The sequence below is a fragment of the Talpa europaea genome, assembly GCF_964194135.1.
Source record: "Talpa europaea genome assembly, chromosome: 4".
Lineage (NCBI taxonomy): Eukaryota > Metazoa > Chordata > Mammalia > Eulipotyphla > Talpidae > Talpa > Talpa europaea.
In genome coordinates, this window is record NC_140070.1 from 18,000,645 (window position 1) to 18,018,862 (window position 18,218).

The 18,218-nt window shown below is 46.3% G+C and overlaps 1 protein-coding gene across 2 annotated transcripts; it reads left to right on the forward strand.

The window, feature by feature from the left end:
- Nucleotides 1-2,930: 2,930 nt before the first annotated feature.
- HELT (helt bHLH transcription factor) lies at nt 2,931-4,767 on the forward strand (the record flags this gene model as incomplete). Of its 2 annotated transcripts, none has more annotated exons than XM_084231681.1 (4): nt 2,931-2,957; nt 3,421-3,525; nt 3,794-3,890; nt 4,268-4,767. In XM_084231681.1, 4 exons carry the CDS (start codon nt 2,931-2,933, stop codon nt 4,765-4,767), a joined length of 729 nt encoding a protein of 242 aa, XP_084087807.1. The 2 variants fall into 2 exon arrangements, with proteins under 2 accessions (XP_084087807.1, XP_084087808.1); XM_084231682.1 differs by having other exon boundaries at nt 4,271-4,767.
- Between the last annotated feature and the right edge of the window lie 13,451 nt (nt 4,768-18,218).

Genomic DNA, 18,218 nt, shown 5'->3' on the forward strand with positions numbered 1-18,218 from the left:
AGGAAAAAACGGCGATGCGCCCCTCCTAACTGCCCCCCAACTTTCTGGCAGGTGAGATAGCCTCCAGGACAGGAACTGAGAAATAAACACATCCTCTTCCTCACCTACCTGCAAAGAGGCACACGCCCTGTCTCGCAGGAAGGGCTGTAGCAACAATGGCCAGTGTCCTGTTCCTCCACCCCCAGCTCCACCCACCTACTCATCTGCACTTGGGACTCCCCAAACCACTGGTGGGTACCTGCCATCCTGGGCAAACCCTGGAGCGCAGCTTCTCAAGCAAACACTGTAAATAAAACTCTTCGCACAGAATACAATTCGTCTGGTGAAAGGTGCCAGCAGCTGGCGGTTAACACCAGCAGTAAGAGGATCAACTCCTAGTCCACTGGCTTAAAATAGGGGTGGGGGTGAGACGTGTGCGCGATCCCTTTTACCCATTCACGTTAGTTAATTTGGATGATAAGGGTTCCTGTTTAATCCCTTTGTGTGCCAGTGAATATACTGAAATCGACAGACCTCCAGAGGACACCCCCGGCTGGAAGAGCAACCTGCAGGGGACTGCGGTTTGCCCAATCTGGTGTGAAGTAGAAAAGAAATGTAGTGAGGAGACTGAACGCAAGACCTTGAGGGACACTGCAGGGGTGCGTGGTGCAGAGAGAGTTCCACATCCCCCAGGCCACCACAGGTGGGCCGCTTGCCCTCTCCAAGGCCCAGCACCCCAGTCCTGGCTCTGCGCTCTAGTTGCTCCCAAGGTTCCGCCAGCAGGCAGGGCTCCAGCCTAAGCCACCTCTGCCCAGGACCGCTGACACCCACAGGGAGAGCGAGGGCGCTGTTCTGCTGTAGTCCAGCAGCGCAGAGAATGCATATGGGGTGGGGATTAGAAAGGGAAGGAAAGATGTCTGAGGTGAGGTCTTCGGGTTCCGGAATGGAACAGACTAGAAAAAGGGGAGAGCTTGGTGGCTCCCAAGCTGGTCCTAAACAAAAAACATTTTTATAGTTTCCATCTGCAAGAAAGCTGACCCCCTCGCCCCCACCCCTATCCTGAAAGCCTGGAGCCCCCCCCCCCCCGAGTGTGGGTTCCCACCGGAAAAAGTGAGGGGGCACAGCCGGTGCGGGAGGAGTCCCCAGGCCGCCGGCCCGGCCGCCCGCCAAGGCGCAAGGCGAGGGCAGAGCTCCCAGGCTTCGGCCCCGCCTTCCCCTTGCGCCCCTCGAGCAAATTTCCTGCTCGTTTCTGCTCAGGCCTTCCCCCCTCCTCCTCCCCCAATATATTCGCTTTCTAAAACCATAAAAAAGAGATCAACTTCCCTAACTTCACCGAGCCCTTTTCAGTGACAAATATTGATGCCCCGAGTGTCTGCGCTCTCCCGCCCCTGAACCTTAAGAAAAGGCGCCCGCGAAAGAGGGACATAAAAAGTTAACAATGCTGTGAAAATATGTTTGCAGAAAATAGACAATCGTTGGATTAAACGTATTCAAGTATGAAATAATGCCTTTTTGTGTCAAAACTTGGGCGATGGGCGGGTACAAAAGTTCCCTGTGGCAGCTACTTGCTCCCTTTGTGAGCCGTGCGCTTTGGCGTCTCCACTTGGACGCATTACTCAGGGCCCTCTAAGCGCGATTGTTTCTCCCTTTCTAATGACATTTACCGGATCAAAACATGCTGTTAATTCGATCAGAAGGCTTCACCCTCCCTGACAAAGCCACAATAATTTCTCCTGAAGTTTGTTAAATTGACCAAAATTAGGCTAATGAATAGGGGTCTGCAGGCGCCCCCGCTCGCAGGTGACGTTGCATAATGCTCGCCTGGGCCAGCTGCATTCCCCTTTTCTTCTCGGCCCACTCTTCCCCGTGTTGCCCCCCAATTCTCCCACCACCCCCCGCACATGCACGCACATACACACACTCATACACACGCCTGCCCGTCTCTCCCCCTCCCACCCTCTGGCATTATTAAAATTTAGCCCAGCGCAACTATTCATACTTTTCAATGGACATTTTCATATAGGATAATAGGCTATAAATTGAGCCTCTTCCCCTCGCGAAGAGAGAGCCTGGGGCGGGGGGGGGGGCGGGAGAAAGCAGGAGACGTGGTCGGGGAGCAGGGGGGAGCGTCGCGTGCCAAAGACCGGCGGGAGGGGAGAGGCGAGGCGGGAGCCTCGTGTGCCAGCCGCAGCCCCACACCTGCCGGGATGTCCGGGCAAATAAAGCGGTGTAAACAAAAAAGGGGGAGATGGACGTGTCACCAAGTCGTGTGAGAAAAGCCTGGGAACAAACGGGGCGCCTCCGTCTCCAAGAGCTCTCCCTTGAACCCGGCGGAACAGCCTATTAAAGGCTTACTTAATTACTTTAATGACTCTGGACAGGCTTTAAAACGCACTCGGCGCAGGGACTGCGGGCTTGCTGGGATTTGTAAACAGGCAATCGTGTGAGACTCAGCGGTGGGACTAAAGGAGGCGACGCTGTTTTGTCAGGGTCCTCGCCCCCCGGTGCCCGTGGCCGCTGCGCCCCTGCGCTCTGCGCCTGGGGCTGCCGCCGGCGTCCGCTCACCCGCCGGCTCCGGTTTACCGCCTCCCGTGCCCGCCCCGGCTGTTGCCATGCAAATGTTAGTCCCCGGCCGATCACGTGTCCTTTGAAGGGCCACGTGGATTAACAAAGCTGATCTGCCCCAGCTCACCCCCCTCGGCTGCTATTTTTTTTTCTCTTAATTCTTTAAAACTGGTCTTGAATGCATACATCCCCAAACACAGCTCCCCTAATCCTATGGAATCATTCAACTCGTGAATGCACTTGGAGCCCTAGATGAGCGCTTTATAAGGCGGCCCCTCGGAGCCGGGAGCCTGCAGTCTACCTGGGCCCGTGGAGCAGGCACACGAGGCGGAAAGAGAGCGGGTGCCCCGCGCCAGCGCCTCTCCCGAGAGCGCACACTCGCCAGGATGTCAGACAAGCTCAAGGAACGCAAAGTGAGTGGGCTCAGTCTAGACAGCTCTTGCGCTCTGAAAGTGGAGGCTTCTGACCCCCCCTGGACACCACCTGGCTGGACCCACGGCAGGGACGTGACCACAGGGAACTTGGTGTGTGGAGGAATCCTGAGTGATTTGGGCAGGGAATGAGGATAGAAACAGGAGATTCATCGGGGGAGGTGACCACGCCCGGAGACCACTGGCCACCTCCCCAGTACCCAGGCGCTGAGGTTGTCGGGGTAACCTGAGCGGAAGTGGACAGGCTGGAAGGGTAGCGCGCCAGCGCAGGCGCGAGGGGGCAGAGCCCACTTGACCCACGTGTGGAAAGGCAGGAACCATTCCCGGGGCGAGTACCGAGGAAGCGCTTGGGGCTGAAAAGGCAGTTGGCAGGCAGCTACCACAGCCCTGCTTTTGACGACTCCCCGGGCAATGATACCCTAAACGCACAAACTTCTGTTCGCAGAGAACCCCCGTGTCCCACAAAGTGATAGAAAAGCGGAGGAGGGATCGGATTAACCGCTGCTTGAACGAGCTGGGCAAGACGGTGCCCATGGCCCTGGCGAAACAGGTAACGTCACCGGCGGAGCACAGGGTGGCAGGAGCTGGGGATCTTTGTCTGCCACGCCCGGCGGAGATGCCGGGAATCTGGGGACCAAGAGTGTCTCACCTGTGGGTCTCCCTCCCTGGGGCCTGAGCTCTGGGCCCCAGGCAACCCTGGCGCAGATCCACAGCCGCGCCCTGCTCCCTGGTAGTCTCCAGATAAAGCCCTCACCCAGTTTGCCAGGGCTAGCGTGCGCCCCCGGAACCTCTGCGAGAAACCCTTCCTCCTTTTGCAGAGCTCGGGGAAGCTGGAGAAGGCGGAGATCCTCGAGATGACGGTTCAGTACCTGCGAGCCCTGCACTCCCCTGATTTTCCCCGGGGCCGGGAGAAAGGTGGGTGCGGGTCAAGCACCTGGACAGGGGGCATTCGCCACGGGGACATGGGGGCTGAGGACGGGAGAGAGGTCGCCCCTCACCGCCTAGCTGGGGCGGACGGGTGTACCGCGAAAACAGCGGGAGCTGGAGAACGGGTTTGGGGGTGACAGATTCCATCGCCTCCTCTCAAGTAGGAAGGAGGCCCGCCTGTTAAGGAAGACGAGGTCATTTGTTCGCGCTTTTCCAATCTCAAACAGCAGAGAAAGCGGCCCTCAGATGGGGATTTGGGGCAGAAATCTTGCGGTAGGCGTCTGGCACGCGCCTCGCGCTCTTAGTAGGGAAAGTGCTGCGCATGGGTTTTTTCTACTTTTTTTTTTTTTTTTCCGTCTCTCCAGTAGAACTTCTAGCGGAGTTTGCCAACTACTTCCACTACGGCTACCACGAGTGCATGAAGAACCTGGTACATTACCTCACCACCGTGGAGCGGATGGAAACCAAGGACACCAAGTACGCGCGCATCCTCGCTTTCCTGCAGTCCAAAGCTTGCCTGGGCGCCGAGCCCGCCTTTCAGCCCCTGGGCTCGCTCCCGGAGCCGGATTTCTCCTATCAGCTCCATCCCGCGGGGCCGGAGTTCACGAGCCATAGCCCTGGCGAGGCCTCCGTGTACCCGCAAGGCGCAGCCCCAGGGCCCTTCCCCTGGCCGCCCGGCGCCAGTCGCAGCCAGGCGCTGCCCTACCTGCCCAGCGCACCGGTGCCGCTCCCCAGCCCCGCGCAGCAGCATAGCCCCTTTCTGGCGCCGGTGCAGGGCCTGGACCGGCACTACTTCAACCTGATCGGCCCCGCCCACCCCAACGCCCTAAACCTGCACGCGCCCCAGCACCCCCAGGTGCTCTGACGCTCGCTCTCCCGCCAGACTTCGCGCTTCCGGAGCTGTTTGAGAAATGCTGTATATTTGTACTAGTGTAAATAAACTGTGCCAATAAGAAATCTGGGTAGGGGAAGGCCAAGACCTAGCTTCTCTTCTGGAGAATCTCCCCCTAGCAATAAACATTTTCTGGTAAAAACGCAGAGGTGGATTCTTTGCTATCTTCTTCACAACCACCCCCTCCGATGTGCTAATGGCACGAGGCTGAGAGGGGCCAAGGTCACAGCTCACTCAGTCTCTGGGGGTGCAGTGGAAGATGCTACAGTGTCTGAGGGGTAGGAGTAGGCTAAATCGAGGCGTCATTTGGGGACGGGATTCGCGGCTTCCAGGAGCTCCAGACCGCACCGCACCGTGGACCTCAGGTGTCTGACTTGAGGAACAGGGTCTCAGCTCTTAGCGCAAATCGAAGGGTCCACCCCAAACTGGCTTTGGCGGACCTTCACTAGTTGGGACCTGGAACCCCTAGAGACCCAGCGGCAATGCCGGGAGACGTGCGCGCACTAGGCGCGCGGACTACGCGCAGGTGGGTCTGCAGCGCGGCGACACCCAAGCTAACCTGGCCTGTTCACAGCCCTCACACGCCTCAGTTAAATATATGTAGAGGAAGTTAACTCCTCAATTACGGCGTAAAAACAACATCCGACTAAGCTTTTTTAATCTTCGGATGACAGCTACTCAGCCCCGGAGGGTTCAGGGCAGCTGGCGCTGCGTTTTGCGCACTGATCAGCTCAGCTTTGGGGGCGCTAGGCAACCGGGTGAGAGGTCCGCACAGAACCGGTAGTGCATTGGGCTTCCCCAGGGGATTGTGTCTCCCGCAGATCCCCACCATCTGGTCACTGGGCGGGATCTGGACTCAGTTCTCCGTTCAAGTTCTTAGACCTGGTGAGAAAAGGTTTCTCTTCCCCTTCCCCGGGTGGGGATTTTAACCTCGTTCCACTGGAGAATAGTGAGGAAAGTTTGGGGTGCAGGGAAGACTTGGCTAGTCATCTTCAGGGGATTATGGTTTTCCATTCCACTTGAATTTGCACCTTATACAAAAACAGCGATCCATTTAAAATAGCAAATTATAATGATGTTTTTCTCAGACCCAAAGAGCAAATTGAACTTTACTGTTAAGTAAACAGGTAAAAGGAGCATGTTATCTAACAGGCTCAAGTAGTGTTTGCGGGAATGTGCGATTTTTGGGGTCCCCCATCTACCTCTTTTGTTCTTGATAGCTTTGATGTCCTTTAAGCAAAATATTTGAAATTATAGAGCACGTTTTCCTCTGTTTCTAGAGGCCATTTAGCTGAACTGCCATGATTTGTCCTCACCCAGATTAGCTGGAGAAAAATTAACTCCATTTTTTTGTTAACAATTTAAGAGAACTCTGACCTAGACTACTTACGGGGGGTCAAAGAACAGGATGACCATTTTGATGACAGGTCATCAAAATGGATTTGATCCAAATCAGATCGTGACTTCAGTGTGGCTCTTCCCGCACATTCTCTGACACATTCTCTGGTAAGCCATCACACGTCATCACACAGAGACAAACCAAAATAAAACATCATTACATTGCATTGCCCATAAAATGAAACCTGTGTGTGTGTGTGTGTGCTATTTTGGGGGGGTTGGGGGGCTACAAACTTTAGAAAAGGTCTTGCATGTCAGGGGTTCTTGCCCTCACACGCAGGACAAGTCAGCACAAAACTTATCTACAAAATGTGAGATGCAAATAAATACATCCTTCCTGAGGAACAGCTGAAGCATGGAAGTTGGAGAGTGTAAAAGCCAGAGGCTTTCTGGCTAACAAATATACATTGAGCAAATATGGATGAAAACAAATTATGCAGCTATGGGAGGATGTTGGGTGCCTATTATCGGAACACATGTCTTACACCCATTTTCATCAGTGCTGGATACAGAATATGAAGAAGGCCTTTCAGGCTTTTTTCTCTGAGCATTAAGCCAATCTGAATTCCCTTTGGCAGTGAAGCATTAAAGATATAGTGTTACCCTGGAAATATAAATTATTAATATATTCAGCATTTTTGTCACCTCTCAACTGTTAACCAAATTAGACAAAACTTTCTTTTGCTAAGTAGATTTTCTCTTTGGGATTAGCTTTGGGAACGCACAGGGCCACCACAGTAAAAACTTTGGTCATTTACATATAATTTTGCAGCTTCCACTGGCCCATGACAGTCTTTGTACCTCAAATGTTGGTATTCTTGATTTTTTTTTTCTTTCTCATTTAACTGTGGAGGTTAAAACCCTGCTTTGGATTTACAATGACTTTAGGATAAAAGTCTCCTCTCCCTCCCCCTTTCTGTGTGCATGCGTGCATGTGTGTGTGTGTGTGGGTGTGTGGGTGGGGGGGGTGTCTTTTTCTGAAACTTTTATCCAAAGCTCTAATTCTCCAGGCTTGGCCAAAAGTCAAACTTGGAATAGTACAGAAATCACAAAAGATTAAAAATGTCACTACAAAATGGATTTGATCCAAATCAGATTGTGACTTCAGCGTGGCTCTTCCCACACATTGTCCGACAACATATTACTTCCAGGCTCCCTGTCCCAAGTTGCCCTCTCCCCATCTTGTCTCCCTCCCCCCACCTCCCACTCCTGTCTGGGTTTCTTGTGCCCAATCCCTCCAGTCTTTCTTTTAAGTAAGTTGTATAGTCATGGTTTCCAAGAGAGGCTCAACCAGACCCAGAAGTAAGAAAAACAAAAAACAGTGGGTTTGGCTAGAGGTGACCCATTGTGATGCCTCTGAAAGGGGTAACCTCTTGTTTCTTGGGCTTCATCCTTGAGTGGGCAAGAATAAAAATAACCATGAAATCAAAGGTTTTCTCCAGAGGCTTGAGGAACAAAGCTGATGGCTGGCGCTTTGGGTCGTCCCTGTGGCTCTGCAGGGTTAGAACTAGGAGCTTCCAAGCACTCCAGCCGGCTCTGCCCAAAAGGGTAATACAGAGCTCACTTGTGCTTCCAAGCGTTATTGAACAAACACAGTCCGGCATACAGTGGGGGCCTTCCAGTCTGGGCTGCTGGATAGCAGACAAGGAAGTTGGAGGTGCAGCTACTTAAGTGCCTAATGGACCCCACAAAGGTATGGAATTCCTCAGAACCTAGTAATGAGCATCTAGTAATGAGAGTAATGTATCAAGAAAAGAAAGGCAATATGGAGCATGTAGTAGGAGCTCAATAAATATTTGTGGAATGACTGTATAAACTGTCTAGCAGAGTTGAGTCTCTGGCAATTTTGCGTCTCCTCAGAGGCCTCAGTTTCTGCTCCACTTTAGCAGAGACCCCCCCATCACCCCAAAATTTTTGGGAAGTAATCTACACACATTCCAAGGGTTGTCAAATGGAGCAATGGATCTCCTTTGCCTAGAAATTCTACTTTGTGGTCTGGTAACAGAAGAATGCTCAGCCTGCTTGGTTAAGGCAGTTGACTCTTCCTGCAGGCCTGTCAGCTAAATGCACACCCCAAATCCAGGACTTGGGTCCAGAACAACTTGATGGAACTTCTGCTCCTGAGTCATATCCTCCCTCTTAGTTCCAACTGCCTGGGTTTGCATTCCAGCTCTGCTGCCTACCAGCTGTGTACCTTTGGGCAAATTGCTAAGCCTCTCCTTGTCTGTTGCATCATCAGTAAAACAGAGATATTAAAAGTACATAATTATCATAGGGATGCTATGAGGATTAAGTGAACTGGTACCTTCAAAGCACCCTAGACAGTACCTGTGCCATCGAGAATGGTTAATAAATGTTAGCTATTATAATAATTATCTAATCCTTCCTCCCTTCACCTGAAGAGTTAGATCCTTGGGGCTATCTCAAACTAAAAAACGAAGTGACAAAGCAAATCATGAAAAAAATCTTAAACCCTAGGATTTTTTTCTGAAACCCCAAGGCGTGTTCTGGAACAAAGCAATATTCTCCATTTAGGGCAAGAGGGGGTAAAGAGGAAGTAGCTTTTCCCATCTGGGATTCACTTTGGGAAATGCACAATGTTATCTCAGTAAAAACTAATCCCATTACTGGTTAATTTGGGGGCTGTGAGACTTACTCCAAGTTATGATTGGTGGTCAGAGGCCCTCTAAGTAATAGCCCCGGAATACTACCTGTCATTGTCACATCAGAAATCTGGCCTTATGCTATTTCACAACAACCCTTCCACCTGCACTCCCAGATCACTTGTCATTCCACATTCTACTGCCTATTAAAATGCAAATCTTAGCTGTTGCCAGTTCTTTTTTGAAATATGAAGTGAATAGTTTCAACCTTCCATTAATACACTTTCTATGGCAGCGACATGCTCTTCTCAGCACTTGGCATTTTTTTCTAGCCAGGTCTTTTATCTATCCTATTGGTCACCTATCTGTTTCAGGTTCAGACCTGGTGACTCAGTCCCTGCTGTAGATAAATAAAAGCTCTGCTGTGGCCAGTTCCCTGGATTCTGCCCCCCAACTCACACTCCCTTTCTCACTTGGTCATCCGTTCTCATTCTCTCTAGTTTTCTGATTGCTGGGCTCTTGCTATCTGTTCCGCGTGTCTCCATAACCTGTGAATGTGTGTGAATGTGTGTGTCCCATGTGGAGGGATATTACTGGAGAGATACTCAGGACTACTCTCTATGGTCCTGTCATGTTCTTCTGGTGTCTGACTGAAGGCTTTGGAAGGTTCCCAGTTCTGCCCACCTTTCTCTTTGGGTGTCAACCTGCCCCAGGATGCAGGGAAGCATTCCCTACAAAGCTGGCTGGAAGACTGCTAGCTCTTTTGGGGCTTTTTACAGGTAAGTTTAAATCTAGGGTGCAAGCCCACTCTCTGCACATTGAGTCACTTCCGCCAATCACCGCAAAATGACATTTTTATCTCCATCTGACACCTACATCTACATTTCAAGTGACTGAGCACAGATAGGAGGGGAAAATGACTTTCTGGATAACCCAAGACTCCAGAATCTGGATGCATGTAAGTGTGCGGCTAGGAAAATAGACACACACATATGCCTGCATCCATTAAGTGGTACAAGCCCAGGAACACCTGCACATGTGTGTAGACAGGTGACTACTGTGTACACAAGTGTGTACACATGGATGGACACACTGGGACTAGAGCAAAGAACCACCAACTGAAGAGAGCTCTACGTTGGAGCTGGCTCTATTTCTGGCTCACTTGGAAGATAAACAACACTCATTATAAAGGTCTGCCAATCTGTTCCATTATAGTCTTTGACAACAGTAGTCAGCATTCTGCTGAATGTAGTCATGGGAGATTGCAGGAACATTCCTGAAATCATAGATGGGGGTGGAAAGCAATGGAGCAGGAACTCTGGTCTAAGCTATTAAAGAGATTTGAGGAAAACGGACCTCATGGGCCTCCCTGGTGGTGCAGAGGTTGAGCGTTGCAAAGCTGCCTGCAGCCTCTGCAGCACCGGTTCGATCCCCGGCCGCTGGGCGAGGGTCCCACATGGCGCGCAGGCCTCTCCTGCTACCCACTGTTCCCCTCAGCAGTGTACTTCATCACTCTGGCTGTTCTACTCTCCACTCTGGCTCTGGTGAATTCTCTCACCCTCCCGCGCCTCTGACTACCCAGTGCTTGTATAAATAAATAAATAAATAAATAAATAAATAAATAAATAAATAAATAAATCTTAAAAAAAAAAGGACCTCAGAAGAATCGGGAACCTGAGTGCTTCTTGTCTTCACTATTCCTGACTAACCTCACTTATTATGTTTAGCTTAAAAGCAACAATCAATAAAATGTATTAATTAAAGCTCTGTGAATATAAAATTTTTTTACCAAAATATTTCTAGGAGCCCTGCTGCAATGCTTGATGAAAGAAAAGTCCGCCTCCTCTGCTCTTGCTGAGTTATAGGTAGAGCAGTGGACGGCTTTCACAATAAAACATGTTCATTTCTGCCCACTAATACTAGAACCTTATTTTTTATATAGATATGATTTCTTATAATCATGTTAGAATATAAATCTGTGATCTAGGCCCGCTGAGCTTTCTAAATACAACCTGAAGTCTAATTTATGAAGAAAAAAAATTGCAAGAAAGGCTAGCCAAGGAGAAAAATCAGGCAAGTTTTGGCACGAAAGCTGCAACCATCTCTTTTTTGTTTGGATGTTTTACGTGCCACACAGACTCAGCAATACTGCCAGAGAGTAGGCAGTCACTCCTGGCACCTTGGAGAAACTATTTTGGAAAAAGTCAATGGGAGAAAGGGTAATTTGCAAATTTCTATTCTGGTCAAAAGCAATTAGTTGGTGAAAGCTTGAAGCAGCCCTGATTTGACAAACCCTTCCTGCTTTGGGCAGTGGTAGATATGAATATAATTGAACCCCATCTGATCTACATTATAGCTGACAAAGCAACATGGATATTGTCAAGTTAAAGCTGAATAATAATTATTCTGAGCTTGAAATCTTAGCTGATGGTCCAAACATATGTTATGAGAGGAGATTACAGGACATGTCATGCCATTGCTATATCATTAATTTCAAAGAAAGAATTAAAGAATACAATTAAAAGTGGAAAGATATTTTTGCAAAGCTACCAAAAGTAGGATTGCATTCTCTGTTTCCTTGGTATGAAAGAAAAAATTTTCTAAATTATCAGTAAAACAACATTATCAAATCTTATCAATTATGTATTATAGAAAGAGACACTGATGGCTGAATATGCTTGAATTGAATGACAGAGTTTGGAAAAGTAATTCCAAAGAAGCATCAAATGACTTCCTGTGAGGACAGTTGTGCAGGTAACAACCAAGCCTTGTAGGTGAGAGAACAGATAATAATCGAGCCTGACAGTGGGTTTTTGGCATGAGGTATTTGTTGTGGTTTGCAAGTGTCTTCCAAGAAAGATTTGTGGTCTATTTCCCATCTAACTTATGGTCATACTTCAACAGGACATGATAAGCCTCATCTTCTTAAAGAGGATATTACAGAGTATAAGAACTGATGTGAATTCTGAGAATGTAAGGTAACCACTACTACCAACATCCAGCTTTTTAAAAGCCCTTTGTAGGGTCTTCCAGTCACCCTGGAACTACAGAAGAGAAAATAAGTGGACAAATCAACTCTTCCTCCCCAGTAAATACAAAACACAAAATGTTTCCTTCATTCCCTTCTCCCCTTCTGTTCCTCCTTGTCCCTCCTCCTGCTTCTCTTATAGAGTAGGATCCAGTAATCCTCAAGGTTTCTTCTGAAGCCCTCAATCTAGGCTAAATCATCCTTCACAACAGGAGGGAAACCACTTTGGTCTTACTCTCAGAATTTTCCTCACCCTCAGGTAGACTCACAATCTGCTACCACTTTCTCTTTGACCAGTCCCTCTCTTCTCCCAAACTCAACCTCCACACAGTCATTAAGTGTTGTCGATTTTACCTCTTTCTCTTGAATCCATTCATTTCTATTGCCTCTATTGTAACTACAGAGCAGACTGCCAATATCCCTTTTCAGCTTCCCACTAATTCTCCCAGTCTCCATTTTTGCTTCCTCTAATTAATTTTCAACATAGCAGCCAGAGCGACTTTTCTCAAAACACGCAAATATGAAATTCTCGTTTAGAACTAGCCAATGCCTTCCTACTACTCTTCGGATAATATTCAAATTCTTTATCAGGTCTTTCTGCTGTGGCCTCTGTATCCTTCTCAGGTCTCATTGCTTGAGATTACCCAAATTCACCACCAGGCACCCTGACTTTTTTCACTCCCCCAGTGTACAGACCTCTCAGGCTATGGTGCATGCTGTATTTCAGAGGCAAAGAGAAATTCACAGTTCCTTTACCCTTAGGTGACTGGTCAGCACACTTCGACCTGCTGAGTCTCCCCTAGTGAAAGGTTGAGCTTTATTCTCTTCAGGCGAAGGGAGATGCATAATTGCAGCAACATGTGCTCATTCATACAAATTTGTAAATAAAACTATTGTAAATAACGCCACAATAAGTATTGTAAGGCATATAATTCTTTTAGTTAATTAGGCTTTGTGCTTTTTTTTTTTTTTTTTTTAATTTTTAATTTTATTTATTTATTTATTTATACAAGCACTGGGTATAGTCAGAAGCGCGAGTGGGTGAGAGAATTCACCAGAGCCAGAGCGGGGAGCAGAGCAGGCAGAAGGACCGAAGCACACTGCTGAGGGGAGCAGCGGGCGGCAGGAGAGGTCTGCGCGCCATGTGGGACCCTCCCTCAGGTGGCCGGGGCGCAGCCGGGGATCAAACCGGCGCTGCAGAGGCTGCAGAGGCTGCAGGCAGCTTCACAGCCCAGCGCTCAACCGCTGCGCCACCAGGGGAGGCCCAGGCTTTGTGCTTTTTGGATAGATACCCTTAAGTGGGATTCTTAGGGTATCTAGTCCTCTTTTTCTATATTCTCTCTGACATTTGTTGTTAGGGTCTTTTTGCTGTTACTACTAGTCTCATAAATATGCGATCTACCTTACTATGGTTTTTATTTGCATTCACCTTATTAGAAAACGACTAAAGTTTAATTAAACCATTTCAGTGACCTGATTTAAAATTCTGACATATATAGCTGTCACTTTTTATCCTCCGAATACATTTCTGGCCCAGAGGCATTTAATAATTACCCATCACTGCCATCATCACATCCTATGATCTAGATGATCAGAAATTAAGTTTGATCATGGCAATGGAGAGCTCAGAATTAATAATTATTTTTTAAAGATTTATTTATTTTTATTTATTTATTTATTTATACAAGCACTGGGCACAGTCAGAAGCGCGGGAGGGTGAGAGAATTCACCAGAGCCAGAGCGGGGAGCAGAGCAGGCAGAAGGACCAAGATACACTGCTGAGGGGAGCAGTGGGCGGCAGGAGAGGTCTGCGCGCCATGTGGGACCCTCCTCCAGTGGTCGGGAGCAGCCGGGGATCGAACCAGAGCCGCAGAGGCTGCGGGCAGCTTCCCAACCCAGTGCTCAACCGCTGCGCCACCGGGGAGGCTCCAGAATTAATAATTCTAATAAAGTTTATGAAGCATTATTCTTTGAAGAATTAAAAGTATCACAGCAATTCACTTTTCCTGAGATGAAATAATAGATCTTATGTTTTCAACCAAATTGAGTCACCTGTCCATTTATGCCTAACATGGAAATGACTTTTTTTTTTTTAACTAGGGAGTCATCCTTGGCACTTTCCTCTCTCTCTCACCTTAGAATCCCTCACCAAAATCTTAATCTTTCCACTTTTCTCTACATCTTTTGCTTTGATATCCTTATGTCCAAGACATTATTTTTCACCCACAATTTTGATTCAGCCTTACTGCTCTTCCAGAGTACATGTATAACACCTCAAAATATTTTTCCATACAGCAGATTGAGTTGCCTATTTATTGGAATTTAGACTGTATTTTTCTGTTCTGCTACCTACTTCAATAACCTCTCATTGTTGCAGGAAAACCCAAACTCCTTACCAGTTTACAAGACTCCATGTTCCTGAATCTTGTCCACCCTTCCAACCTCCTTGCCTTCTGTTCTCCACTTGGGCCTCTATGTACCAACCCCTTGGTCTTTAATTAGTTTCTCAAAAGTGCTTAAGTGCTTCTGAGCATGTGAACTTCAAATACTATTCCTCATTCTACTCATCATTATTTCATTGTCAGATTTTTAGCAATGCTTTCCTGGACAACTTACCTAAATTAGATTCTCACTCATTTATCCACCCAACATTTGATCATAGAAATCTGTTGTTTTCTCCAAATAACATACATAATTATTTTAAATTGTGTTGAAATATGTCTAACATAAAATTTACCAATTTAATTAGTTTTAAATGTACAGTGTTTTGGCATTCAGTACACTTACACTGCTGTGCAACTATCACCAACCATCCATTTCCATAACATTTTCATCTTCTTTTACTAAAACTCTGTACCCATATTAAGCAAAAACTCTCCATTCCTCCTTCCCCCTACCCACTGGCAGCAGCCATTCTACTTTCTATCTCTACGAATTTGACCATAGGGATTTCATGTAAGTGAAATGACAGGAATTTGTGTCTGGCTTATTTTAATTAGCATGATGTCTTCAAGGTTTATTCCTATTATATCATGTTTCAGATTTTCCTTCTCTTTTAAGGATGAATAATATTCCATAGTATGAATACGTCACATTTGATTTATCCATTCATCGATTGATAGGCACTTGGGTTGCCTCCACCTTTTCGCTACTGTAATAATGCTGCTATGAACAAGTTCAAATTGCTTTCAATTCTTTTGGGTATACGCCCAGAGCGGAATGGCTGGGTTATAAGGTATGTGGATGAGGAACCACATACTATTTTCCATAGCAACTGTACCATTTACATTCTCCAAAGCAATGCACAAAGTTCTACCAATACGGATTCTCTATTTTTAATTTTTAATTTCTCACCAGTACAGATTCTCTATTTTTAATTTTTATAATTACCATCTTAATGGTGTGAAGAGTTGTCTCATTCTGGTTTTGGTATGCTTTCCTCTAATGATTAGTGAAGTTAGGCATCTTTCCATGTGCTTATTGTTCTTTGGAGAAATGTCTATTCAAGTTATTTGCCCATTTTTAAATTGGTTTGTTGAGGTATGAAAACATACCTATGAACCTATAGCTCCACATCATATACAATGTAAACCAGTGTTACCTCAATAAAATATATACCAAAAATGTATTAAAGTGTATCTTGTTATTGAATTGTAGGAACCAGTCATCTATTCTGGATATTAACCTTTAATCAGAGATATGATCTGCAAATATTTTCATCTCGACCCTTGGATTGTTTTTTCACTCTGTTAATAGTGTCCTGTCAGGCACAAAAGTTTTAAATTTTGCTGAAGTCCAACTTACTTATTTTTTCTTCTGTTGTCTGTGTTTATTATTATACCCAACAAATCAGTCATAATTTAATTATATATCTAGATGTTTTATTTCATAGTGCCTATCTTCTTAACAGACTGTAAGTTAAACAAAGGCAAAAACTTCTGGTTTTGCTTTCCATCGCATCCCTGGTGTGTACACTGGAGCTGGTGGCTAGTGAGCATCCCTGTGTATGTGTGTGTGCTTATGTGTGTGTGTATACATATTAAAATCTCATGAATGTGTAACTTCTGATGTTTTTAATTTGTGATAGAATATGTACAAGCTCAAGTGATAGTCCAGATAAAAATGCTAAAAGAGCATTCCTTTACTTTCCAGTTTTGAAAACTTTCAGGAGAAAGTCAACAACTACTTATCTGCTTCTTAGATGAAGCAAACCACAAGGGATTCTCTAATTTTATTTGAATGCTTCTGGGACTTAAAATTGAACAGGGTTTGTATTGTCAGCTGCAAAACAGCAGGGGGAGCTCATGAGGTTTTTAAGGCTGCTATTATCAGCTACGCTACCCCTCCAAAAAAAACAGTGCGTTAAGTATAAACTGTACAATATCAAAGAGAAATCCAAACAGAAAAGGAAAGAAAAAACAACAGTATAATGCCTTCTAGTGAATGGTGAGACCTGCCAAAATCAATTTCATAATAAAGAACTGATACAAACTAACATTGAATCCAGATCTACAAACCCAGACTTACCAAATATTCTTTTTTTTTAGATTAAAATGATTTTATATATTTTATACATATTTTACATCCTTCTTCATTTTTGTACAATGTATGCTTTCTCCTCTCAGGTGTAGTCCCCATGAAATTCCCACCACCAACTCACTCACCCATCACCATAGTCCCTTGTGCTCTTCCCTTTCCTGTTTTGATCCGTCCCCCGCTCCCCCTGCAGAATGTCTCTGATTTATAGCTGCCTGTTGATTTTGGTTTTTAATGTATTATAATTATTCCCCCCCATCCCTTATTTGTTCCCTCTACATTCTCCTATGAGTGAAATCATCCAATATTTTTCTTTTCTTTCTGTTTTTTTCACTGAGCATAAGCCCTTCCAGCTCCATCCAGTTTTGCACACAATACTGATGATGAGGGACTGATCACAGAGATCTACAAAAAGCTGACCAGATGCAACAAAGCAAACAATCCAAAGAGGAAATGCGAATGGCCAACAGGCATATGAAAAAATGTTCAACATCCCTTGTAATCAGGGAAATGCAAATCAAAACTACCATGAGATACCATCTTACACCAGTGAGAATGGCACATATTAAAAAAACTAGCAACAACAAATGTTGACAAGGATGTGGAGAAAAAGGAACTCTCCTACACTGCTGGTGGAATGCAAACTGGTCCAACCACTATGGAAAGCTGTGTGGAGGTTCCTCAAATTACTAAAAATGGAATTTCCATATGATCCAGCAATTCCACTTCTAGGAATTTACCCAAAGGACACAAAAACATTAATTCAAAAGGACACCTGCACCCCTGTGTTTATTGCAGTGCTATTTACAATAGGTAAGCTATGAAAACAACACAAATGCCCAAAAATAGATGACTAGATCAAGAAGACATGGTATATAAATACAATGGAATATTACTCAGCAATCAAAAAAGATAAACTTATCAAGTATTCTTATAACCTAAACAATGCAGTGTATCCCAGGGGGTCCAAGACACTATCATGATATTCTTCCTTATAGGTTTCTAGGCAGCTGGCTTAAAACCCAGGTGCCGGCTCCATGCTGGGACCTATAAGTAACTGCTCCCTGCCGGGCCCTATAGGTGCCAACTCCCTGCAGGGGTCTGTAGGTGCTGGCTCCCTACTGGGCTCTATAGGTGCTGTCGCCCTGCTAGACCCTAGTTTTGGGCTACCTTCTGGGTTTTTTAGGTGCCAGCTTCAGCTGAACCCTATGGGCTACCTTCTGGGTTTTTTAGGTGCCAGCTTCAGCTGAACCCTATACTTATTGGTTCCCTCTTTGTTCTCTAAGTATGGGCACTTTTCTGAGCCCAAAATGTGCAGGCTTCCTGCTGCACCCTGTAGGTTCCAACGCCCTGCTGGGTTCTATAGAGTTCGACACCCTGCTGGGCACTGTAATTGCACAGTCTCTGCTGGGCCCTAAAGTTGCTGTCTCCCTCTTGGGCTCTACAGGTGCCGACTCCCTCCTGATAGCTATAGGTGCAGGCTCCCTGCTGTGCTCTATAGGTGCCAGCACTCTGCTGGGCTTTGTAAGTGCAGGCTCCCTACTGGGCTTTATAACTGCTGGCTACCTACTGGGTCATATAAGTGCCAGTTCCCTGCTAAGTGTTACTCGTGCCAGCTCCCTGCTAAGCCTGGTCGATGCCCATTCCCTGCTGGGTCAACAAGGTTTTTATTATTAATCATTACTTATTACTGAATTTTACTTTACCATTACTTATCATTAATTATATGAGCAAAGAGAACATATGAAAATCTCAAAAGTACAAAGAATACCCCCAAATTTTATAAAAATCAACTGGAAACCTTTCATGTTTACATTCTTCACTCTCTGCCCTTTCTGTGTGTAAGTAAATGTGTTAAT